Source organism: Aspergillus heteromorphus, assembly GCF_003184545.1.
Source record: "Aspergillus heteromorphus CBS 117.55 chromosome Unknown BO70scaffold_52, whole genome shotgun sequence".
Taxonomy (NCBI): domain Eukaryota; kingdom Fungi; phylum Ascomycota; class Eurotiomycetes; order Eurotiales; family Aspergillaceae; genus Aspergillus; species Aspergillus heteromorphus.
Window position 1 is genome coordinate 97986 of NW_020290457.1, and position 23312 is coordinate 121297.

The 23312-nt window shown below is 50.0% G+C and overlaps 9 protein-coding genes across 9 annotated transcripts; 4 read left to right on the forward strand and 5 right to left on the reverse strand.

The window, feature by feature from the left end:
* Window positions 1–32: 32 nt before the first annotated feature.
* Window positions 33–1899, forward strand: rpn8 (proteasome regulatory particle lid subunit RPN8). The gene is made up of 3 exons (XM_025541549.1): window positions 33–582; window positions 648–919; window positions 999–1899. Exons 1-3 carry the CDS (start codon window positions 399–401, stop codon window positions 1623–1625), a joined length of 1083 nt encoding a protein of 360 aa, XP_025394503.1. The 5' UTR covers window positions 33–398; the 3' UTR covers window positions 1626–1899.
* A 419-nt stretch (window positions 1900–2318) lies between these two features.
* Window positions 2319–3065, reverse strand: BO70DRAFT_254620 (uncharacterized protein; the record flags this gene model as incomplete). Its single annotated transcript, XM_025538833.1, has 1 exon — window positions 2319–3065. A coding segment is annotated over one exon (747 nt), but the record flags the coding sequence as incomplete, so codon positions are not given.
* Window positions 3066–3248: 183 nt separating this feature from the next.
* BO70DRAFT_187846 (ubiquitin carboxyl-terminal hydrolase) lies at window positions 3249–5175 on the reverse strand. Its single transcript, XM_025538484.1, has 3 exons — window positions 4998–5175; window positions 4500–4939; window positions 3249–4444 (listed from the first exon to the last, which is right to left on the reverse strand). Exons 1-3 carry the CDS (start codon window positions 5058–5060, stop codon window positions 3325–3327), a joined length of 1623 nt encoding a protein of 540 aa, XP_025394505.1. The 5' UTR covers window positions 5061–5175; the 3' UTR covers window positions 3249–3324.
* Window positions 5176–8005: 2830 nt separating this feature from the next.
* BO70DRAFT_366781 (uncharacterized protein) lies at window positions 8006–8795 on the forward strand. Its single transcript, XM_025544422.1, has one exon. The coding sequence runs from the start codon at window positions 8318–8320 to the stop codon at window positions 8504–8506; it is 189 nt and encodes a 62-aa protein (XP_025394506.1). The 5' UTR covers window positions 8006–8317; the 3' UTR covers window positions 8507–8795.
* A 241-nt stretch (window positions 8796–9036) lies between these two features.
* BO70DRAFT_366782 (uncharacterized protein) lies at window positions 9037–9250 on the reverse strand. The gene has a single exon (XM_025544423.1). It carries the CDS (start codon window positions 9230–9232, stop codon window positions 9074–9076), a length of 159 nt encoding a protein of 52 aa, XP_025394507.1. The 5' UTR covers window positions 9233–9250; the 3' UTR covers window positions 9037–9073.
* A 6742-nt stretch (window positions 9251–15992) lies between these two features.
* Window positions 15993–17390, forward strand: BO70DRAFT_187888 (MYB DNA-binding domain protein). The gene is made up of 2 exons (XM_025538485.1): window positions 15993–16763; window positions 16836–17390. Exons 1-2 carry the CDS (start codon window positions 16303–16305, stop codon window positions 17239–17241), a joined length of 867 nt encoding a protein of 288 aa, XP_025394508.1. The 5' UTR covers window positions 15993–16302; the 3' UTR covers window positions 17242–17390.
* Window positions 17172–18673, reverse strand: BO70DRAFT_187894 (tRNA (carboxymethyluridine(34)-5-O)-methyltransferase). The gene is made up of 3 exons (XM_025538486.1): window positions 18444–18673; window positions 18241–18365; window positions 17172–18032 (listed from the first exon to the last, which is right to left on the reverse strand). Exons 1-3 carry the CDS (start codon window positions 18573–18575, stop codon window positions 17540–17542), a joined length of 750 nt encoding a protein of 249 aa, XP_025394509.1. The 5' UTR covers window positions 18576–18673; the 3' UTR covers window positions 17172–17539.
* Window positions 18674–19171: 498 nt separating this feature from the next.
* Window positions 19172–20775, forward strand: BO70DRAFT_366786 (TBCB family protein). The gene is made up of 4 exons (XM_025544424.1): window positions 19172–19231; window positions 19495–19834; window positions 20077–20296; window positions 20367–20775. Exons 2-4 carry the CDS (start codon window positions 19565–19567, stop codon window positions 20696–20698), a joined length of 822 nt encoding a protein of 273 aa, XP_025394510.1. The 5' UTR covers window positions 19172–19231; window positions 19495–19564; the 3' UTR covers window positions 20699–20775.
* BO70DRAFT_366788 (Cupin domain protein) lies at window positions 20707–23208 on the reverse strand. The gene is made up of 4 exons (XM_025544425.1): window positions 22886–23208; window positions 21623–22825; window positions 21319–21567; window positions 20707–21246 (listed from the first exon to the last, which is right to left on the reverse strand). Exons 1-4 carry the CDS (start codon window positions 23079–23081, stop codon window positions 21026–21028), a joined length of 1869 nt encoding a protein of 622 aa, XP_025394511.1. The 5' UTR covers window positions 23082–23208; the 3' UTR covers window positions 20707–21025.
* Between the last annotated feature and the right edge of the window lie 104 nt (window positions 23209–23312).

Below are 23312 nucleotides of genomic sequence, written 5' to 3' on the forward strand. Positions count from 1 at the left end.
CGATCAACCCCATCAACCCCATCCCCCTGCACTAACTACCCAGAGAGCGTCCGACTCGGGTCTAGTCCCAGAACACGTGTCTCCAACTAGTGCCTGAGGCATCAACAACCACACCGGTGGCTGGTCCTCGGGCCCTCAGGCTCTCAGGCGTCCATTCTCCAGCCACGAGCCGGTGGCGCAAGCCCGGAGCTCCAGAGGCTCAGCAGCTTCCCTTCTCTCCTCTCCATCGTCATCAACGTCTTGTTGCTCTGCTCTCTGCTTCCGTTCTCCTCCCTCTCTTCATCCGCATCCGCATCCCAATCCCCCCTGTGATCTCCTGTTACTCTCCTTCCATCCCATCCCATAGTTCCCATCTTCTCTGCTGGTAACAGCTCGTCCGCGTTCGTTCTGTTTCCGCCATGCCTGCCACCACGGCGGACACCCTGTCCCTCGTCCAGCGGACCGTCACCGTTGCTCCATTAGTTCTCCTCTCTGTCGCAGATCACTACGGTCGCTCGGCCAAGGGCACTCGGAAACGTGTGGTTGGTGTCTTGCTGGGAGAGAACTCCGGCCAGAATGTCCGGGTGTCCAACAGCTTCGCCGGTGCGCCATTGGCCTTTTCTCTCTCCGCTTCCCACGTTGTGCGATGCTAACATCGAGGTATCTAGTGCCCTTCGAGGAGGACGAGAAGGACCCGTCCGTGTGGTTCTTGGATCACAACTTTGTCGAGTCGATGAGGGATATGTTCAAGAAGATCAACGCTCGCGAGAAGCTGGTTGGATGGTATCACTCGGGCCCGAAGTTACGGGCTTCTGACCTCGAAATCAACGAACTCTTCAAAAGATACACGCCAAACCCCTTGCTGGTGATTGTGGACGTCCAACCAAAGGAAGTTGGCGTCCCTACAGACGCCTACTTTGCCGTCGATGAGATCAAGGATGTGAGTCGTTGAAGTGTACCGTCGATCTTCATATCTGCATGGGGGCACGAGAAGCTAATATCCATCAACCATGATCTAGGATGGCACCACGACATCCAAGACTTTCGTCCATACCCCGTCCATAATCGAAGCAGAAGAGGCAGAGGAGATCGGAGTGGAGCACCTTCTCCGGGATATCAGGGACGTCGCTGTCGGAACCCTCTCCACCCGCATCACATCGCAACTGCAGTCACTGCAAGGCCTGCATCTACGTTTGCGGGACATTGGGCAATATCTGCAGAAAGTCCTCGACCACGAGCTACCGGTCAACCACGCTATCTTGGGTAACCTTCAAGATGTGTTCAACCTCCTTCCCAACCTTTCCACACCGGCCGCGACGCCGCGGATCAGTGGTGGGCCAGAGCAGCCAACGGAGAACAGCGATCTGGCGCGAGCCATGAGCATCAAGACCAATGACCAATTAATGGCGATCTACTTGAGTAGCTTAATCCGGGCCATCACCGCGTTCCATGATTTGATCGAGAACAAGATTCAGAACCGGCAACAGCAAGAAGAGACCGAGTTGAAGAGGGAGCAGGAGGCCAATGCGGCCAAGAATGAGAAGGAGGCCGCGAAGAAAGCCAACGGCGCTATCAACGGGGAGCAGAAGGAGGACCAGGATGGATCCAAGGACAAGTCCAAGAAAAAGGGACAACGGGGCGACTAGGTGAGCCAGAGGCTCAATGCGATATGATCATTCTAGACCAATTCAGTCTCTGCATCGAAATGTACATTACGGTAATTTCTATGCGACTACTAGGTATAGCTGCCTGGAAACTTGTACGTTGGGGATATCCATGGCGGTAGTATTCCGTCAAAGTCCTCCGAGGTGAGAACCGATGGAAATAATATACCTGGGATCTTAGGAATCCCAGACGCCCGCAAATCCGCCATTGGTGCACATCCTCACGCCAAACTCGTATTTCGTTGCTTTCAATCATCTCCCGGTTCTTCCAATGCTCCTGAGCGTCTAAATATCTCTCCAATGACACGCAGCAAATCATCACAGAGCCTGGCCGGGACACTCCCCACGAAGTAGCGTAGACAACACCTGCCGTTACAGCATGTCGCTGGCTCTAGAACCCACCATTCCACCATGCCTTCCTTGGCAGCATTAAGCCTCGACGATCGGTCTATCAGCAAATCCGCCTCGCAGGGTCAGCTACCACGCTACATCCCCTATCTAAACAATACATAGTGCTTCATTAGCGAGCGTTGGCAGAACATGTGGCTGGCTGTATCAACCATGAGCTTCTTCAGAAAAGGGACCACACGATAGTTATTCGAATATTCGCTTGAACATCAATCGATCCCACACGATGAGAGATATTAAATCATAGGCAACTCTCACGGAATGGAATCATCCACCCCAGCCAGCACACCAGCCCGCTAGTTCCGCGGCGCTGACGGAAACAGCATCGTTCTCACGATGACCAAAAAGGCCCGGGCAGCGCACCTTCAGCAGACAGGCAAGAAGGTGTTTACAAACGGCAGGTGGCGACGACTTGGTCAATCCCCGTGTCAAGGTTCCGCCAAACGAATAGTGACTCTGCAAGGCGACTGGTCTACGGGGGGGTTCGTTCAAGTCGGGGCGTAAGAGAGAAGAACCCTCGTTCTCGTCCACTTCTGGGCCAAGGAGGTTGCGGAAACCGGCCAGCGTGAACGTGGGACAGGTGCAGTTCCAGGCAAGCAGGCGCACTTCGTAGCCTTTCTGGTCTAGTTCAGAAGGTCTGGGCTTCGAGGGTGCTGACGGGGTGGTGATGCCGCTATTGGTAGAGGCTGAAAGCACCAGAAAGACATCTTCTGTTGTTGGGGGAGTGGTGACATGAGCGTCGGCGGGATGGCCCGGCGGGTTGTCACCACGCACGAAACGCTTCACGAGGTTTCGGTCCAGGATATCCAATGCAAGGAGGAGTTCATTGGGAAAGATGCAGTGGAGAGTCAGCATCAGTGACTTGACTTCTGGGATTTGGGATGGATTCAGAGCAGGGAAGGGAAGGCGGCGTTCCGCTGGTAGTTGATAGCCTCCGGACAGGTGGCCATGGCTTGCGGTATCAAGGCGTGAGATCAGGTGGTCAAGGAATTGTACGGTCGAAGGAGTGGTTTGAGGGGGGGATTGATTCGTATGGATGGTCTCCATCAGGCGGGTTGGAGGTCATGGGCAGTTAGGAGGTAGTGATGGAACAATAAATAGAAGTGTGTCGAGTCAAAGTGGGGCGGATACATACAATACAAACATGATAGTTAGATATATATATAAATATATAGTATAGCGTCACAGCATCAACAAGCACAAGTTTGGTAGAAATTTATTAAGGTTCTATCCAAGCCAAACGAAGACAGCACACCCATACATAATCAATAACTCACACTTTCTTCTTCCTTCTGCCCCGCGGCTTCGCTACATTGCCAGAGGTTGTTGGAGCCGCTTCCTGACCCTTCTTGCTCCTCGTGTTCATGACCGTGGAAGACGCCTTCTTCTCGGATTTTCTGTTGGGATTTCGAAGGGAGATTTCTCCTTCCCCAGTGAGAGTTTCGCCCGTTTGCTCACAGACAAGCGTGAGCTGGATCTTGGCCTTCTGGATTCTTGCTCTGCCATGTATCTGTATAAGAGGCCCAGATCCGGTGGAAAGGGCCAGCTTCTCCTTCACTGACCAATTTAAATTGGTTCCAACAAACTCAATGGCCTGATCCAGGTCCACGACTGGCTCTTCCAGTGAAGGAGCCAGCTCCTGGGGTGGGGGCAATGGGTCATCAGGCGGGTCTGTCTGGGGAAGAAGCTCTGGTAGACCAGACCCGACTATCCCAGCGTCGGTCGTCGGTCGAGCGCCTGATCCATCCTGTGTTTCGGCTAATTTCTGAGGACCAAGCTGCAATTTCCTGTCTAACGGTAGGCGCCGGTATGCCAATACATACGCTTCTTGTTGCCGAGCTCTGTGGCCAAAGATTCTCTTCGTTGATGGGTTAGGATTAACGGCGTCGTCGTCAACATATGCCCACTGACCCTTAGGATCCTTGACAGCACATGTGTAATGACCACAAACTGTTGACTGACCACTGTGCCAGATGATCGCATAAAGCTCATAGCAAGCCTTCTCCGCGCTTTTTAACGGCCCCTCGAGAATCTCTGGAGGAATTATCAATTGCTCACCGACCTCGACCGGGTGAATCAATCTATTCGTTCCATCTTTTTTGTTGGAGAAGAACCTATTTACCTGGACAAAAAAGATTTCCGGCAGGTAGGTAATCCTTTCACGTGGAAGATGCACAGTTTGTTTCTTACATTGCTCACAGTTAGCCTCAAACTTTGGCTGTGACGTCTTCAATAGCTCTGTGATCCTGTCGGATCCAGGTTGTTTTTCCGGTCCAAAATCAGCAACAAGGATGAGCTTCCTATTAGGCCGCTTTTCCATGACATAAGAACACGTCTGGCATGTGTGATCATTGCTGGTTCGGATTTCGAAGATATCTTTGACTTCCTGTTCACTTTTTGGTGTTAGTTACTGACTCTTATACGCAAGCAGGAGAATTGCCTCCTCACCCCTCTGTGTCGGCTTCATGATGCAGCTGCTCAAATAACTTTCCTAGAAACTCACACACATCATGCTGTTCTTCCATCGAAAAATCTTTCCAGCAAGTTTTTCGTATCCTGTCCCAGACTTGTGGGAGGAATATATCTTCAACCTGAGACGTCCTCTGAGGGTCAACGCCCCAATAGGCGTTACTCAGGTCATGAAAACCACAAAGCAGGCATCGTTTCTGGCGGCTGCATCGCCCATGGGCTCTGTAGTATTTTTCCAACCAGTTCAGAAAAAGAGGCGTATGAAGGAACACTGTCAGCGCCGTATTTCTGTAGCTCAGGTTTCCCTTTTTGGTAGTTGTCCCTTTGATTTTGCGTCCCACTACATTCTTGAATCCCCTGGTAGGTTGGATGTAGTGATTTGAAAAGTGAGACTCCCAGTCAGAGATTATCGTTGGATTCTAAAAGACTAGTAAGTCCACCGACAACCGGTCAATATAATACGCATGGATGACCCACCGTTTGTTGTTGGTTTTTCGGATGCGGCAAGTCCGGTTGAACCATGGATAGGCTTCGCGACATCGATTGATTTCCGTAGGACTCAAGCCACGATAGACTCTAAAAGATGAGGCTGAGAAGAAGGACGAAGATGGGTGATATATGATGAGACGATTGACATGCTGAGAAGACATGATCAAGAGATGAACAAAAAGCAGAGTATCAATTTCTTTTATGGCTTGAAGTCATATGCGTGGCAACAGCATGGCGGTCTTCTCTCCCATTTAGTTGTTTGTTTCGGCTCTTGGTTCTCTTTAGACTCCTTTGTACTTGTAAATGTACAACATGGCCGCATTGTCCGATGGAAAGGATTGAAAGACGCAGGAGACTGGCTGAACAACTGAAGAAAGCCACGGAAGAAGGATGATAGGACAAAGGCCAACCCCGGACATGCAGTCAGGATCCGGTTCCCTTTGCTGCTGTTGACCATTCCTGCCGGTGCCAAGTCTCCTGCGATAGACAGATAGGATGTTTGTCCCAGAATAACAAGAGTTCTTCGGATGTAATGTCAATAAAGAGCCACCTGAATGAACCAGGAATATTAAGCCGGTACCACAGAGAAAAGGCATCGCCATCTGAGGGCTGTTTTCTTCTAGCCATGGGGCATTGTATCATTATGTTGTCTATGGAAGAATCCAATGCTTGGTTGTGAAAAACCACTGTACCCCTGGCTGTGAAGTGTCTCCCAAGAAATCGCAGTGGTCTTTGTTCGTTATAGTGCAATGTGCATATCGGAAAGCATAGCAAGAGGTTGCTTACATATGGCACCTGCCATGCACCCTTTAGGGTCAGATGACATCTGCACTGCACCACACTGATGGCAAGTAAGGATCTAGATACTGCTTAGGGGGAGTATTTCTTTTTGTCTGCTTCGGATCCGATCCGAGGTGAATGACTGAGTGAATACACCCCACCCCTGTCACATACCTGGCTATACAAATTAGCATACCTACACAGTACACAGGTCACAGGTCACAGAGTCCCCCCTCTCCCTCTCCCCATAGCGCACTGATTGACGTTAACCCCGAGAGATCGAGTGGGGTTCAAGATCAATCAGGTTCTGGCCGCCACCAAACCATCCGCGCGGAAATGATGATTCTAGACCCAACCAGTCAGGTACCGAACCTCTCTGTATCTGTCCCTGCTGGGCCACACCGCAAGCGAGGCGGCTGCGAGACATGACCCATTCCGGTGACAGAGGGGTCAACCTTCGGGGAGTCTCGAACATGGGACGTTTCGAGCAAATTGGGCGGCGGCGGGATGCGGCACCTGGCCTGGACCGGGGCGGGGGCGGATGGGGGCGGACGGCGATGGGGATTGGGGACAGGGACGGACAGGGACGGACAGGGACAGGGATGAGTCCCTGGAAGGTAAACAAACGATAAATCTCGGACTAGACTGGGGGCGCCCGGTCTTACGGAGTCATGATCAAACCATTCCTGTCACACGACTCTGTTGGTTTGTGGGATGCCCTCTAAGGTACGTTCTAATTATTCAATCTGGCTTTTCTTCTTATCAACTACTAAGTAGTTGTCGAGGCGTCTGAAACTTACCTAGGCCTACACTTAATTACCTCTATGCCTGTTGTGCGTCAACCGCCATACAAACAAGTATATCCAAATAATACGGAGTACCTACCTTATAGTACTAGGTAGGTAAGGTGGTTTGTTACGGACGGGGTTGGGCGGGCTCATCCGAGTAACTACTACTAGCCTATTACTAAGGTAGGGAGGGACCTAGTCTAGACCATGAACTGGTTCTTGAAGGTCGCGGCTGGCAATAATAATAATGGCAATGACGATGACGATGACGATGATGCTAATAACAATACGTACAAGACTCATCAGTGAAGTAAGCTAGGTACTACCTGTAGGTATCCAGTACGGATCAGTATGACCAAGCCCGGGTTGCCGGGATCGCGATCATCCTCGTGGTAATTTCCTGGCCTCCCCCACACTCGACCTGGGTGTTCCTGTAGCTGTTTCACCTGTCGGAGGTGGGGCGGCGTGATTACCTGCCAAACAATACTCTGCCCTGGCAATATAACCGATAACCGACTGTTTAATATATCAGATACCTGTTGTAGGACTCTGTAATTCGCAAGTCCCGTCCATAGTAAATAATACCTAGATACCCGAAGGCTGACGGAGCTATCTGATCCGGACCCCTCCTCTGGCTGCCACAGTGCTTCAGAGTTCAGATCAGGCTAGATAACACTATATTGATGGCGACGGAGCACTTCGGTTAATCTCAATTATCTACGAGGCACAAAGTATATGGTCCACCAGGGCTGGCCCATTGGGCCCTCCTCCCGCCTAACTAAGTATCTACTACACTGTAGGCTCCCCCGTGGACTGTCTGATTTGGGCCTACCGATGCCTGCTTATTGGGTATGTACATCTAGACTACTACTAGTACTTTATATGTACTAGGTAAGATATTGTACGGAATAGCATATCGTACTCCGGTACCCGGCAGCTTTGCTGTTCGATAGTAAGTAGTACATAGCTAAGGTGCGTCTAATCTGCGACGAACCATGGTTTCCTGCAGATTAACCAGGCCCGAAAAACTCCGCACTCGATCCCAGTCTCTCTATCATCAGAATCCTCACTAAACACTGGATAGCCGTGGTGCTACTAATTTCATTAATGAGTTCCGGGCGACTGGGACACGAGTGCCGAGTGAGATTGACTTGGCCCCCCTCCGAAGGCAAATGTTTCCGGAATCGTCATAGGTGTCTGTCTATCTAGGGCGATCGGCTGGTGGCGCACCGTCACCCTGCCAAGAAATGACAAGAACGATTCTACTAGATCGTGGAAGTTGGAACAATAATGGCCTTCTGCAGCGACTTGAGAGACAGGAATACCGGTCTAGAGAAAGTCCAATCCGAGTATTACATAGTGGGGGTGGTCCTGGAGCAATAATCATTGGTAAATCCTCCACAGATCTCTGGATATTTAGCAGTGAACAATTCAAAACACGACTCAGTATCTACTCCGTAGCAGTAGATAGCAGCCACTCCGAACGGTAGATACTAAGTACTACCTAAAGTGCCTCTCTATTCCGTACCACAGCACAATAGTTATTATTTAGTTAACTAAGTAGGATGACAAAGCCCGAAGGAACTTATAAATATGGGTCCTGTCCTAGTCTACATAGTAGCTCGGGAAGGTGACAGCTGCGTTCCCTTCCCAGCACCCACCAATCTTCTTTCCCCTACATACAGTGCGATAGTGCCGCCCCTTGAAGTTTGGCTAAAGTACTCAGTGCGGAGTGCCAACATGTGTAAACTCCTCACATACCTGGTCAGGGTACCTGCCAGCCCTCTGGACTCTAAGAGGGGTGAAGAGGAGGGGGAGGAGGAGGAGGAGGAGGAGGAGGAGGTGGTGGTGGTGGTGGTGCGGAATATCGAGTACCGAGGCATTGTTGGAATTCCGTGCAATAATAATAGCGATGGCAGTGCGAGATGAGAACCAACTCACACCGTTCCAAGCTTCCTGGTTCTAGGCCTCAGCTAACCCGAAGAGAGATCCACTCATGTTGGGCAGCGTCGAATATCAAGGGTCGTCTCCATAGCCACAGGACCACTTTTCTCAGCTTTGCCACGAAGTGACGATCCCCAGCCCGTTCCAGACTTCCTCCCCAACCCGAGGCGGACCCTCTATTTAGGACTATCTAGTACGTACATATAGTAGTATCTAGACTAAGTACTCTGCAGATAGCAGTGGCAGTAGTACTTTGCAGAAGTCTGTAGGGGCATCTATCTAGTATTTCTATTGCGAAGACTCTACACACTATATATGCTACGTACTTCCTAGGTAGACTAAAGTCGGTACGGAGTAGTACCTACCTTGGGTAGGTAGGTACTCTCTTCTTAGTACGTACGTACGTACCCGTCCTGCTCCCTGCCGAAGTGGCGTGTCTCTTACCACGGAGTAGTAGCATTCTGTATCCTTATTTCTCTATGACCGGAAGGTATTTTATCAGGGTGTATGCTCGAGGCGGATGCTGCTGCACGGTGTCTGTGTTCTGTTTACTCACAAAGGCACGGACCATGCGATTGAGAGTTTGGGATCATATTGGGCAGGGGTAGGGAACGCGAACGCTTTGATCCAGATACCAGTCACTCCGAAGGCCCACAACCGTAGACGGACCACTACCGTGGAGTAGTCACTACTCCCGATCACCGAGTGCATTGATTGTACCAAAAAAAGTATTTCTACCTCGAGTTTTCAGGGCGCTGGAAGGTATGGCAAACTGGCAATTGCCATGGAACGAGCAGGCGTATGGTTAGTACTTGGCCAAAGCACGTACGGAGTAGGTAAGAGGGAAAGGAAAGGAACATGGCCCGGGGAGGCTGGGAGGCTGGGGCTGGGGCTGGGACCGGGACTGGGAGGCGGAAGAACCAAACTTTCAGTCAATAATAATGACATGGACAACAGATGGGACCATGGATGTGGGGTCCTTGAGACTTGAGGCTTGAGACTAATACTACTTGAGAGGCGTCGGACATTTTCCTGCGACGATCATGGCGCGCCAGGAATAGATAGAACAAAAGGATCCTTGCCCAACCCCACCGAGGTCAGTCCAATGGGGTTTGTCAACCACCCTCGTCGCCGTTTGGACTTCCCGGTCAACGTTGATGACGCCAATCACTACGGAGTACTCCGTGCTGGATCTTGGTCTGGAAGTGTCCTTACTATGTTCAGTCCTCTACGGAGCACGCGGTCTATCTACTTGTCGCTTGCCGACGGCTCAAGTAGTATTCGGCGGGGTCGGACGGTAGTAAAAACTGGTAGATAGAACAGTCGTACTCCCCAGTCAGTATCAGTAGCCATCCATCCCGCCTAGATTGGACAGGTGTTGACACTTGACAGGAGTAAAGCACAAACCCCATGTGCAGCCCCAAGCTTTCCCTGAACACGAGGGGAGAGCCAGCGGAGTTGGAACGGAGTAACAGACACTGCCTGGTTCACGGCCTCTGGGTCTGGTCATCTTGTAGTACTTTCGCATCTGGTCCCCAACCTAGGTACTCTGTACCGGGGGAGAGAGGCGGAGGGGGGTTAGTGACCGTGCTGATACCCTAGGAGTAGACTTTATGACTTTGCAGTCTGGTGTCTGGTGTCTACGGTCCACCTGGGTACGAAGTCGACTCAGCAAGCAGCGAGTTCACGCGTTTTGACAGGCTATTAAGCAGTAGGGGGTAAGTAGTAGTGTACACAGTAGCAGTAAGAAGCAGAGATACACGGGAAGCAGTGCATGTTCTAGGCCCGCGCGGCAGAGCGTAACCCACCGCCATTTCCTTAGTCTCTGACTTGTATGAACAGTGGCTTCATCATTTTATTAGTACGCAGTATTATAGCAACGGTTAGGTATGAGGATAGTAATAATACTAATAGTAGTTATTATTCCGGTTGATTGCTATTATTATTATTATCATTATTATTATTATTATTATCATTATGATTATTATTGTTGTTGTTGTTGTGCAGGAGTCAGACAGCCCGGGGCTTGTTAAGGTTAGACTCGACCTACGTGAAGCCCTTCCCCCTCCCCCCGAAAGAGGGGACGTAATAATGTTTAACAAATCGAAGCTGATCCTGCGGTAATAGGCAGGCGTCACGTATTGAGCCATGTTTTGGCTATTCATGCCAATGAATTCTCCGAATGGATCGATCTGGCGGTGACTTACCGCCTCTGCGTCCACGGTACTGTTGGACTGCATCCTTTGCGTCACGTCACCCAATATCGCACATACATACCTAGTACTCCGTAGTCCATCCAATGTTCGTGGTTTGCTCGCCCGCAAACTATATTTGGGCAGGCCAGGTTTTTTTCTCTTTTTTTTTTTTTTTAGGGTACCTAATACCTATCGCTGCTGGGAAGGTTCCACCGGAATCCGAGGGAGATAGAATCAAGATAATTATAATACGTAGCTTGCATTTATTGTGGAGGGACAAACAAGGTTGTACGTAATGCCATTCAAGGCTTCAACAAAGCTTCATGCTCGGGATACGGGTGAACTCCCAACTCCAAGACTCCAAGTCTGTGGGCACCGGGACAGATGGTCATGAACTCATCAATAAGGGTGGGCGAGCCTCGTAACAGTGCCTCTCGAATTAGATAGTGGTAGCGAGGCCGGGCTGCCCTGCGAGGCTGCGAGGCTGCGACAGCCAGTGCGTGCGTTTGCCATGTCACTGAGTAATGGAACGGACTAAGCTGGCGTAGTCGGTCCCACTTGGCCTGTCAACACGGAGCCCGAGCCGGTGCTGATTGGACGCGGGTGGGTTCTGGTTTCTCCACCACTTTGGTCGGAATAATACTTTAAGGCAAGCCACCGTTTGACCCGTCCCCACTGGTCCCTAGGTAATCTTGCAGGACTTGCAGCTGGCGGGAAACCCCTTGTTCCCGCGGCCCCGTCGTTCGAAGACAAGCCGTGGTCGACGGTCCAGGTACTCCGCACCAAAAAAACATACAACTTGTTACTTACATACCCTGTGTAGTGTGTAGTAAGGTAGGTAGTACTCCGTATAGGTACAGTACTTCCAGGGCCTCCGTATGTGCACACTGTATAGCTTCAACTTCTCAATGCCGACATCACGAGGATGTTAAAAAGTCCAAGTGGAAACCGAAGAAGTGAGAGCGACATATATACGAGGTAGCCTAACAGAGGCAGCACCCGTCCCAGCGTTGTTCAGCGGCAGACGGTGGTACTACTGTTAAAATAGAGACCCAGCCGTACTTGAACGTACTGGGCAGAGGAGTACTTCGTGCTAGGAGATGAAAATGAACAGGTGGATAGGATAGTGGACCCAACTTTCATTAGGTGTTGCCATCCTACCACTGTCCACTCCGCCACACAGTAGAGTACTCCGTACAAGCGCAGGGCAAGCGAAAGACGCGTCTTTGGCGGCAATCAGTTCGGCACAGCGAGTCTGGAGCTAGCATGGACTGCATCTTTGTGGTTCCAGCCCAAATGATCAACAGATACTAATTTACAGGGAGTCATCGAGACCCGGGGATCGCGAAATCTCATCCGTCACCCGGAAGGGTTCAGCAGGACGGGATCCAACCATACCCGAAACCATGGTAGTATTCCGTACGGAATACCCATGACGGGAATAGAAAATGATTCATGACTGTTAAGTTTGGAACCATGCAAGGCTAGATATCCAAGAGCTAATCACACAAAACAGTGAACTTCGGGAGATGCAAAACATGGGCAAATAAATCTACAGGTCTTTCGGCTTGCCCATGGCCTCACGAAGGGCACTGATAATCCCATTAGGGTTTATTTATTCGATTGAGGGATAGCTCGTTGTATGTTGAGATGTTGATATGTTGAGAAACACAATAAATGCAAAAAGACCACACACATCAGCGTCCATGCGTGGGATGCATACAAGGCCTGGGAAAGTAACCCGTACTAATGTAATAGATGGTCTGAAGGAATCAGCACAAGCACTACCTTGTTTGTGAGTTGATCAGCATCGAAGGTCCTTAGTGCTATGACCCAATATTCGGTGCATCAAAAGCCAACCCATAAATTTGGAGAGTAGCTGCTGACAGAAGAGAGGAGAGGTGGGGGGGGGTTGTTCTTGAATCGAAGATGATATTTATCTAAGTTCTCCGTAGTATCTAATTCCATACACAGTCGTTCAAGCTGAAGGTTGGACAAGGCCAGATGTGGGGTCTTCTAGCCTGACAGAAAAGGTAAGAGTGTAAGGGAAAACCGAGGGAGAAAGACCAAGCTACCACCGACCACTGACTGTGTATGGAAGTAGATAGATACTCTGGAGTTTGCACTGCAACTGATTACGGAGTAGACAGATAGCAGGCGTTGATTAAAGGAACCGAAAGCCCACTTGCGAGGTACGGAACCCGTTGATCCACAATCGCAAAGGACGATTTGCCGCCTTGTCACTCGATTGACAACACCGCGAGTGGATGTATCACTTCGCTACTCGGTAGGTGTTGTCGCAATTACGTACCATGGGCCGTGGTATCCTCACCCTCCAAAAGGCTTATCATCTCGACTAATGACAACTTGTTCTTTAACCCCGAAGGTATACTTTGTGCGTAGTGCAAGTGAGAGAATCCACCAGCATTTGGATGTACAACCGATCAGTAGTTGCTGGACATCCCATGGGCAGAGTAATTATGGACTTACCCTGATGCTTGGACTGAGAAAGCCAGTCAATTATAAGCAAAGGCACGGAGTGCAGAAATAATATGAAGGAGGCGAATGGTTTCCAACAGACCCCGGATCCTAGTTAGCGCCTGTTTAGATATTACCTAGGTGCCACAGTCAGGGCGAATAGTAATGGGTGATAGATTCTACTTGCCGTTCAAGGCTTGGGGTTCGTTCGCCGTTGACAGATCCATCCGGACGGGCTAGGACTAATTGGCTGGAGGAACCCAGGGCCGTTGGGACTCGGAAATTTAATTAGATTGAGCAGGAACCAACCAAAACACAGGAAGAGGCAGGAGGGGAAGGAGGGGGGAAAGAAAAAATACTGTTAATAGTTACCTAGAAGGTACAGTACCTTTAGGTAAGTTAGGTAATAAATAACAACAACTCATCCTCATCATCACAATTGCAAAACAGGGACTCTTTTTTATTAAGTCGCTGGTTTACACACGCCTCTTTTATTCCCCCCCTACAGAAATATAAAGCACCCTGTTTCCACCTTTTCAAGCCAATGGGGAGCGCTCTTGTTCCCGTTTCGGCCGAGGGAATGGGGTAAAAGGCACGGGGATTGACGCTATCGTTGTTACGCATCGTCCCCATTATTATTGTCGCCCGTTTTTACCCTCTGGTTGGGGCTTCTAAGGCCATTCCACATCCTACCATGCTAGCCTGCTAGGATGGTGGGATTCTCCACAGGGAGGAACCATGTTCCTCTGCTGTCTAACGAGGGGTTTTTTTTAATTTTTTTTTCTTTTTTGGACCTTGCTTCCAGGTTGGTGGTAATCTGGCCCATCCTAGAGTTGGAAAGTACGGAGTAGTACTTCGTACCACTACTGGGTAGAAGACCTTCGGGTCCTAGGGGTTCCCGGTAACCTGTACGGAGTAGCTTAAATGACTTTTTGGCTTTTTCCTGAGCTTTTTTTCTGTCTCCAATTAGTAGTTCGCTTGATCTATATCTACAACCATCCTCTTGTTGAATCACAATATAAACCCCCCTGCACCCAGTGCCTTCCACTGCGTCGCTTTTTGCATGGCCATGTAGACACAAGTCATAAAAAGTCGATTAAGATCTAAACACATGTCCCCGTAGGTTCAAGGATCGTGTGGTTGGAATAGGGATGCCGAAAGAGACAGGTGCCATCGGTACTGGTTGACATATACTAATTATCACAGAGACACCTACGAAGTAAGTACCTAGTCCACATATCCTATACTCCCAGGGCACGAACTACAGACTACTTGGCCCTGTCACTAGCACTGTTCTCCTCGTCGTCATGATGATGATGATGATGATGGTGGTGGTAGGATTATTATTATTAGTACGGAGGAGGAGGAGGAGGAGGAGTAGTAGTAGTAGTAGCAGTAGTATTGCGTCGATTCGAGAAAAAAAAAATCTTGATGGTAATCAGATAGTAATTAGGCGGGCAGATCGTACCCTAAGGCCAGGACGGTTTGATTGCGTCCATCCTGTTTCGCTCGCCAACTCATCCGCAATCAGCCAACCGAGTCATTAACAAGACTCAGGGCTGGGCTCGAACATTCGGGCGAGGTTTGACCGCCAGTACACAGTACTGTAAAAAGCCTTCCGTTCGAGTGTATATAGTACCCGCGGGTGGGACCGTTTTGATAAACACTACTACTACCACTAGTGCTCCGTAGTTAGTTTGGTTATTACTACTATCATGTATTGTTCTTTTCGAAGTGGCATTGGAGAGGAGGATGGAAATCTGGTCACGGCTCTTCTTCTTTCTTGTTCTTCGATTTTGGAGGGAGAGGGAGAGGGAGAGGGGGGAGGAAAGAGAAAAGAGGGGATTTTTTGGGGGGAGGGGGGGGTGAGGGGGCCTTTTCCCTTTTCCAATTTAATTTTACTTTTGGCCTGCGAATTCCTGGGCCACCAGAAAGACGCTAAGCTATTGCGTGGGTTTCCGAGTCAAATGCCATTCTGGTAACCAAATCATGCCGATGCTGTTTAAGCCTAAGCACCCTACTTGATACTCCCGTTGTAACTGATGTCTGGCGGGGATCTCATTGGACTGATCATTGGGGGGAGGGGAATAACGGCTTGTCCCTCAAGGGGGTGAGGAATAATAATAATACCAATCCCGATAAATAAAAATAAATGATAAAACAAGTAATAAAATAAAACAAAAAAAAATAGCAGCAACGGTCAATCCATAATATTAATGTCATTTATTAAACGATTTCTCGAACCCACTGGCCCTGGCCTCGCCTCTTCCCTAGCTTCTTCTCTCCCTCCCCCATAGGAGCGTTATTACCGCTTGAGCTTCTCATTTGCTGCACATCAGCTGTCACTGCCGATGATCTCTCTTCTTATGCATCTCCAGGTGTTTCATCTGTCTCGTCTGGCCTTTTCTCCCTTTCCCTAGCTCTCAACTCTCTTTCCCCTCTCGCCTTCAAGTTTCTCGCATCCCCCTCCATTACCCTCGTTGCATAGTACCGGCCCTTGATTCGTTTCTACTCTTTTTCCCTCTCGCGGCTGGTAGTATATCTTGAGGCCCAATAGTGTCCATCGACCATCAAGATTTGCTGCTGTTGACTTCACATTATCAACTGCACACTATCGTCCAGACACTAAGTTCCTCCCCGCCCCACGAACTCGCTGGTATACACGAATCCACGGTGGAACGTCTCTTTCGTCTGCATACAATCGCCTCATTCTGATGCTTATCCGCTTCAGTAATCCGGGGATCCAAATTGGCAGTTCTTATCACTCTTTGATCTTTCTGCAGTGCCCTGTGCAGTGCCACCGGTATCCTCGCTGTTGCTAGTTAGCATCAAATTAGAAAGATTCAACAAGGGTGTTTGTCTTGCTGGCCAGGAACCCTGTTTTTATTCGTCTGTCTTTCTTGCTGTGCCTGTTATTGTTCTTCCTGTCCCCAGCATCCTGGTGCCCTTTGCCTCCGCATCTTGCCTCACTGGCGTTGAGGTGTGAAGATCCACTTCATATCTTAGCTCTAGAAGCAACCATTGTTATACAGCTTGGCTTATGGTGCTTTATGCTACACAACCATCACACCACTTGAGAAGAGATATCATCTGTTGCGAACCGCGCATATGATTGCGTTACAAAATCAGGTCATCCTACCTCCCGCCAAAGTGGATATCTCACTGTTACTGAAGCCCCAGGATGAAGAGGAGGCTACCACAGTGACCACATCTTCCAATTTCCCACCAAGTGTGATCCAACAAACCCCAGTGGCACCGTCAATGCCTGTGGCGACTCCACTCCCTTCGGTGCCCCCGCTTACCTCCAAAATCCCCGCTACTGTTCCTGCCAAACGCCTTCAACCAGCTCATACAGCAGAATCGCCGGCAAAAAAACAATCGAAATGGTCTCCAGAAGAGGATGCTCTGATTATTGAATTGAGGGGAAGTGGTATGAAATGGGAGGATATTAGCAAGCGGCTTCCTGGCCGGAGTGCTATAAGCTGCCGTCTTCATTACCAGAATTATTTGGAGCGCCGGAGTGAGTGGGACGAGGACAAGAAAAACAAGCTTGCGAGGTTGTACGAGAGGTATGTTTGTTCGGGAACTGTTCTTAGGCTTGCTCGATGAAGTCTCGAAATGGCTGCTAACTGTCATTCCAGATTCAAAGCAGAAATGTGGTCAAAGGTGGCAGAAGAGATGGCCATTCCGTGGAGAGCCGCGGAAGCCATGCATTGGCAATTGGGAGAACAAGAAATGGCGCGCCGAGCTGGTGTGGTTCCATTTTCACTGTCGAGCACAGCAATAGATCCGCCAGCGCCTAGGACCCGCAGAGCCAGCACGTCTCTGTCTCGACCAAGGAAGGGATCGGCATCACGTTCAATCCCTCCTCCGCCCCAGCTGCCTTCCGTCGAAGAGCTTACTGCCGGGGTTCCTGCCTTTGCGCCGCTCCCGCCTTTTCCACCTCCCCGTGAATCCTACAGACTGGGACGACCCTTGGATCTGAGTGGTGGACATGGCAGCCCGCTGGGACCAAATCTCGGTCTCCCTCCTCGAACCCTTCCGTAGGGAGGTTATGAAGAACACGACTCCTATGCCTGAGTATTTTGCGTTACGAACTGCAGAGCGCTGGTCGGAATGATATCTTCACTCACGGGAGATCTTATCATAAATGGTTCTCCCGAGTGCTTATGCTCGCATTTTTTTATTGTCCTCATCTGGCTTTGATACATGAAGGGTGCGTTCAAAAAGAGCCATGGAGCGGCAATTCGAATGCTCGTGTCGTCATTCCTGCTGTTAATGCTAGGCAGATGTGGGGGATTGGCCTCGAGGCTGGACCCTGAGGCTTTCACCGCATCCATGCATTTCACAGTGATTTTGGATCCGTTCGGGAAGCGATAGCCCACCAATTGTCTTTATCATATCCAGCTTCCAGGACAGAGCCGCCTGCCGTATTTATATCCCGCGCCAGTTCCGAGGCCTCATAAAGATGGTAGTATCGGTGAAACACCTTTGGCTCGTTGGGTGGAGTGTCCACAGAATGTGTTCCCTTTAGGATCCAGGGGACCATCACATCTTGTTGGTCCCCTTTGTCCCAGCCTCGACGGCTGCTTTTCTGTTCGAGGGCCCAGACATAGATCAGAGCTTTCCCACCCGGAGAATCTGCGGTGGCAGGCTTCAGCGTCCGCAGGATTTCGCGAATAGCTTGGACCCTTCGATCCAGAGTGGACAAATGGTGGACCACGGCAATCGAGATGGCGAAATCAAAGAAAGACTCCGGATGTGGAAGATTGAGGATATCTGCCATGATTGTCGAGTGGGGCTGATGCTCTTGAGCAATGCGAGCGAGGTTTTCAGATCTGTGTAGATTGATCAGCCTTCAAAAACAGTGGAAAATGGAACATCTGCGTTCACACAAGTCTCTGGGGGAAATGACATGGGGGGTATATTGGCATATACGAAATGTTGTAAATAGAAAGATTTATATTCAAACCATCACTTAACCCCCCCCCCAACGCCCCTTTTTATCAAGGCAAGGTAGAAAATCAAAGAGAGAGGGTGAGGTACCTATCTGACGCCACGATGAAGACGTCCTGATTTACGGTCAAGTACTTGCCGTTGCCGCATCCCACGTCTAAGCCGACAGCTCCAGGCTCCAGGTCTTTGAGGAAGCGTTCCACAATGGGCCAGGGCTGTCAGTGATCGATGGTTAACCGAGATCTTTTAAGAATTGAAATGTTCAGAAAGGCGGCGCTCGAGAGATGTGGTACCTTGTAACGAGTGGCAGAAAAGTGATTGGCAATTTGCTGGTATACTTCATGGACGTTTTCCTCTTCATACGCTGCATCATCACGGTGGGGTTGACTGCAGTCCGTCTGCAGTGGCACACCGGCAGAGGTCATTTTTGGGGGGGGGGTTTCTTTCTTTCCCCCACAGGTAGTAGGACAGACCCTATAATATCCCTTCGGTAGCCTAACGGTTCTACAAGAGTCTATGTTTCTTTCCCCAGAAAGGACGGTATGGCAAGTAGATCAGTCCGGGTGTGGGGGTTCGTAGGGAAAAGAGAAGGTACCGACCGACAGGGGAGGGATGATTGAAGATGATGAAGTTGACCGAGAGAATAATTAATGATGCAAGAAAGACCCTCGAGGGGCCGCTATCGCTATGTACCGTACAAGTAATCCATACCATACGGTACCTACTACCTCCATGTATCGAGTACGAAGTCAATAATAGTAGTAGGTACCTACTATATATGGGATAGTCCAGGATACCGCCTCCAAATGACATATGTTTTATCTAACACACATGAACTGGTTTGCCACTGATTACAAATTACTCTATCTACCTAAGGTAGGTACCACCTACAATGTGCTCCGTACTGTATCTAGAGTTTTCTTTTGGAGGCAGTATCCTGACTGGCTAAGCTCACCGCCAGAACCGCGCTAGAATAACCTGAGCTCACCGCTTTGGGGAATAACTTCTTTGCCATCGCTTTCAGGAAGCTATTGAGATTTGACAGGCTGTTTGATCTGTACATTAAATCATCCTCAAGCCCGTAAGTGATAATGGCCATTCCTTTGCTTGCTTCATAACTACTTCCCTCATCTATCATCCTATATGTATGTATGAAAAATGGAAGATATTATCTGGATCACGTGCATATATATGGATTAATGAATCGACTGACAATCTACCTCCGCTCCCATTTTGGAAGCCCCTTCTGCTACTCTTCAATCTTCCTCTTCGCACAGTCTCTTTTGCGAAGCAGACTTGTCCTTCCCATTCCATTTGGTATCACCTCTTCTGACTTCAGCCTAGAACAGAAGAGAGAGTCAAGTCTCTTCCAGACCAACAGCCCTGGAAAGATCGGGGCTGCTCTAAGGCCATGATGGCTTTTCAACCAACCCCAATGGACATCTCTGTCGCCATTACCACGCCCACTACAGGCCCCAGCACCGAGTCACGCTTATTGACGGAGAAACGCATCACCCCAACATGGAGTGTCATGCAGCTAAAAGGCAAACTGGAAACCATGACAGGCATTTCTCCTAGTAGTCAACGCCTGCGACTCAGGGCACCGGGTCGTCCTGACCAATGGATTGAAGGCGATGATACAATAATCGGCGACTGGGGTTTGATGAAAGGCTGCGAAATTGAGGTATGTACCAGTGACCCGTAAGCTTTCTTCTCAGCTCCCAGTCTTTATTTCCATACGAGATATATCATGAGATTCTTCTTCATTTTGGCCAACCTTATGGACCCCCGTACTGTACATTTCTGGCTAGTATATCTCACTGGCTGGTGTTGGTCAAATGTGACTCCCGTTTCTTACCCGTGATGGCCCCCATATTAGTTTCGAGCCTTACAAATTGCTCTTGATTGATGGATGGCATTTGATAGGTTCATGATACCCGTCCTCAGTCTGCCCGGCCGAATTTTACCGATTTGTCGTCGGTGGAGAAGTACGTTCTTCCCACGTCGACATATGAATCGCTCCCAAACTCGGTTCTGGCGTGGAAGAAGAATCAAAAGCTTGGCAGATTTGATCCAAGCACCCTTACCCCGGAAGATTCCATGCGCCAACAATCAGAAAAAGATGCAGCAGAAATTCAACAAAGAGGTGAGTAATGCCCGTCACCAGCGTCTCTTCCACACAAGAGACGATGCGCTAAAGTAGGCCAAATGTGTAGGCATTGCCGTTGCCAGACGGGTCATTATTCTACCCTCTTCGCCACCCCATATTCGGCGAGGGACTATTCGCTTTATTGGGCCCGTGCCTACGATCTCTCGCCCTGGAGTGGACCGTAATTTAGCAGACCTAGACCCTGGTGCTCTTCCTATGTGGGTGGGAGTCGAACTCGATGAGCCATTGGGGAAGAACAATGGCAGCGTAGGCGGTCAGAGCTACTTCTCCTGCCCTAACAAGACAGGAGTCTTCGTGAAACCTGAGAAGGTCGAGGTGGGCGATTTCCCGCCCCTAGAGCTGGAGGACTTGGATGACGAAATGATGGAGGAAATCTGATATGGTGCCGAAGAATGGAATTAAGATGGCAAAAAACAAGCTCCTGCAATATACTCCAGTCCCACTCAAGGTACTCCGATAACTTTAGTACAGCCCAAACCCTGGCGTATTTAAAAACACAATCCTAGAAAATGATAAGAGGGACGGAGACATGAAGACGTAAGCACACCTCCGTCCCAGCAATTTCACATTACTAGGTCGCTAATCTGGAGTTCAAAGCCCTCAGGCGGGCAGGATATAGGTGGTGAATGATGTTTCGAAAAAGTAAAAAAAAGAAGGGAGGGTGAAAATAAAGCAGATGGAGGTGGAAACTGGCTCCGAAGCCAGTTACATCGCTTTACGCCCGCCCCCTGTTTTCTGCTTGCCCCTGGGTCTGCCTTTAACAGCACCAGTCGGACGTCCCGTTGGCGTGCTAGAATCACCGTCCATGGCCCCGGGTTTGGTCGCCGATCCCGGAGCCGAACCGTCATTTTCCACCGGAACGCAACCTTGTGTGAAAAAGAGTCGGGCATCTTTGTTATGCGTGTTGGCGAAGCTGTAATAATTGCCTGGGATGGAGTCAGCGAATCCGTCGATATCAGACGACCATGATCCGGTTACTGCGGAGGAAACAAACTGACCTCTCGGAACCTGGAACACGCATCCTTTTCCGGCGCTAAATCGCACACCAGATACATCTACTTGAACCCTGCCATTACATATATAGAATACCATGTGCATCTTCTTGGAATTCTTGGGCTTCTTGACCCCGCCAGGCGGTAATTCAACGATCCCAGAGCCCAAGAAGGGGGAGCTGAGAAGTTTAGCAAACCGCCATGAGGAATCTTTGACACTCCTCGTCTCGATACCAGAGGGTGCATACGCGAGGTCTGCGACAGCTAGGTCAACACAGGTCTGACAAGAGGTAAAGGCAAAGAAACCTACCGACAATCTCTTCATCCTCGCCCACTGCCTGGATCTCGGGATCCCACTTCCTGATATAACCATGCAGAACCCCGCTTTCTTTCTCCCAAGGATCAATGTATTCCTCATCATCATCGGTGTCTTCCCCCTTATTTTTCTTAAATTTGGAAGATTTGCTAGGCCGGCGTTTATTGGCCTTCGGTTTCTCCGGCTCAAGCTCTTCCGTGCGGATAATTTCCTTAATGGTCGAAAGAGGATACCGCTGGCCCTCGACAGCCTCACCATCCCCATAGACACAGCGTTCGTTTCGCCAATACGCGAGCGGTCGAACTGAAACACGCCCTGATCGCGTGTGGGTGGCAGCGACATCCGAGGGCGCCTCGCGCTTCAAGATATAGAGGCTTCGGCCCTTTAATGGTCCGGTGCGGTTGACATAATCCTTCACAACCATATCCAATTCGGCGTCGCCTGATGAGCTTGGATTTCCATGACTTGTATCAGACACTCGAGCTTTCTTTGTCGGCCTTTGGTCCCCGGTTTCGTCGTCGGGCTTGTGCTGGGCTCTTGGAGGCCGACCGGGAAACTTGCGCTTTTGTGTCGGTTCTTCTTCCGTCTCATTATCCTGGGTGGTGTTTTGAATTCTATTCCTTGAGCTACTTGCACCTCTCTTGGCTTTGGGGATGGATCTGGCCTGCCTTTTCTTTTTGCGCGACTCAGAAGCAACGGCTGTTGCAGCGTCCATTTCTGCGCCATGATCGACGGGATCATCGGCAGGATCGCCCATAAGGGTATCGTCACCGGCGTTGAAGCTGTCAACAAAGTCGTCACGTATATGGCTCAAAGAATGACCATTCTCATCTGTGCTTAGCTGACTGCTGGCATCGCTGTCCAAAAATCCGGCATTCATGGCTTCGGCCGGTGTTTTATCATTTCCTTTGGTGTTGCGCGCACCATTTACATGGTTGAAAGATGGTGCAGCATTAATGGAGCGACTAGTAAGCGGAGATATGCCTCGCCGCGATTCCCCCCTCGTACTTCCCAGTCCTTTTCCATCAGAAGGACTCGAAGAAAGGCGTTCGCGTTGCGGACTTTGAGAAGACCGTAGGCCAGGAGTCCTCCGCGGGGAACCAGTCAGCCCAGTCTTCCTGGGAGAGCGCGCAACGGGGGGCGGGAAATAAGATGCACGTCTGCCCTTGAGAAAGTCGGCGGGACCGGGTCCATTACCTGCCAGTGAGAATTGCATCGTGAGCGATACGGCTAGATTAAAGGGGGCAGGGCACTCACCCTCGTCCATGGACATACCGTCCGAGCCGATCGAGGTCTCATTCCCGTTATTGAACCCAATCTCTTTGACGGGGGAGTTCTCGGGGGAGGAAAATATTCCATCCACTTCCTCCATTCCATGTTCATCACGCCTCCCTTCCTTGAGCGTTATTCCAGTGCGCCTGTACCCGTCCCCTGCATCAGCCTTCTGTGTCATGGATGGACGAGGTTTGAAGGATCGAAGGGGATGAAGGCATGGGACAGTAAGGATGGAGAATCGCCTCCAAATATACCGACCTTCCGGCTTTACCAACATTGGCATAGTCGTAGTCGCGAGCCTTCGCAGGCCCTCGAGGAGCCATCGCTGCGGAGGTTCGGGAGCTGTATGCGGCAAGATAGCTTCTTCAACAGGAGGAAACACGAGCCCGCGGACCGTAGGCAGATTTGG

Coding starts and splice junctions, on each gene's coding strand:
- rpn8 (XM_025541549.1), top strand. CDS start 399: ATGCCTGCCACCACGGCGGACACCCTGTCCCTCGTCCAGCGGACCGTC. Junction 583..647: donor GGTGTCCAACAGCTTCGCCG/GTGCGCCATTGG, acceptor CGAGGTATCTAG/TGCCCTTCGAGGAGGACGAG. Junction 920..998: donor CCGTCGATGAGATCAAGGAT/GTGAGTCGTTGA, acceptor ACCATGATCTAG/GATGGCACCACGACATCCAA.
- BO70DRAFT_366781 (XM_025544422.1), top strand. CDS start 8,318: ATGTGTAAACTCCTCACATACCTGGTCAGGGTACCTGCCAGCCCTCTG.
- BO70DRAFT_366788 (XM_025544425.1), bottom strand. CDS start 23,081: ATGACACAGAAGGCTGATGCAGGGGACGGGTACAGGCGCACTGGAATA. Junction 22,826..22,885: donor CGGTATGTCCATGGACGAGG/GTGAGTGCCCTG, acceptor TCTCACTGGCAG/GTAATGGACCCGGTCCCGCC. Junction 21,568..21,622: donor CGAGGATGAAGAGATTGTCG/GTAGGTTTCTTT, acceptor TAGCTGTCGCAG/ACCTCGCGTATGCACCCTCT.
- BO70DRAFT_187888 (XM_025538485.1), top strand. CDS start 16,303: ATGATTGCGTTACAAAATCAGGTCATCCTACCTCCCGCCAAAGTGGAT. Junction 16,764..16,835: donor CTTGCGAGGTTGTACGAGAG/GTATGTTTGTTC, acceptor CTGTCATTCCAG/ATTCAAAGCAGAAATGTGGT.
- BO70DRAFT_366786 (XM_025544424.1), top strand. CDS start 19,565: ATGGCTTTTCAACCAACCCCAATGGACATCTCTGTCGCCATTACCACG. Junction 19,835..20,076: donor TGAAAGGCTGCGAAATTGAG/GTATGTACCAGT, acceptor GGCATTTGATAG/GTTCATGATACCCGTCCTCA. Junction 20,297..20,366: donor AGCAGAAATTCAACAAAGAG/GTGAGTAATGCC, acceptor CCAAATGTGTAG/GCATTGCCGTTGCCAGACGG.
- BO70DRAFT_187846 (XM_025538484.1), bottom strand. CDS start 5,060: ATGTCGCGAAGCCTATCCATGGTTCAACCGGACTTGCCGCATCCGAAA. Junction 4,940..4,997: donor CGAAAAACCAACAACAAACG/GTGGGTCATCCA, acceptor CTAGTCTTTTAG/AATCCAACGATAATCTCTGA. Junction 4,445..4,499: donor CATGAAGCCGACACAGAGGG/GTGAGGAGGCAA, acceptor AACACCAAAAAG/TGAACAGGAAGTCAAAGATA.
- BO70DRAFT_366782 (XM_025544423.1), bottom strand. CDS start 9,232: ATGCACTCGGTGATCGGGAGTAGTGACTACTCCACGGTAGTGGTCCGT.
- BO70DRAFT_187894 (XM_025538486.1), bottom strand. CDS start 18,575: ATGACCTCTGCCGGTGTGCCACTGCAGACGGACTGCAGTCAACCCCAC. Junction 18,366..18,443: donor TTTCTGCCACTCGTTACAAG/GTACCACATCTC, acceptor GATCACTGACAG/CCCTGGCCCATTGTGGAACG. Junction 18,033..18,240: donor TTCATCGTGGCGTCAGATAG/GTACCTCACCCT, acceptor CAATCTACACAG/ATCTGAAAACCTCGCTCGCA.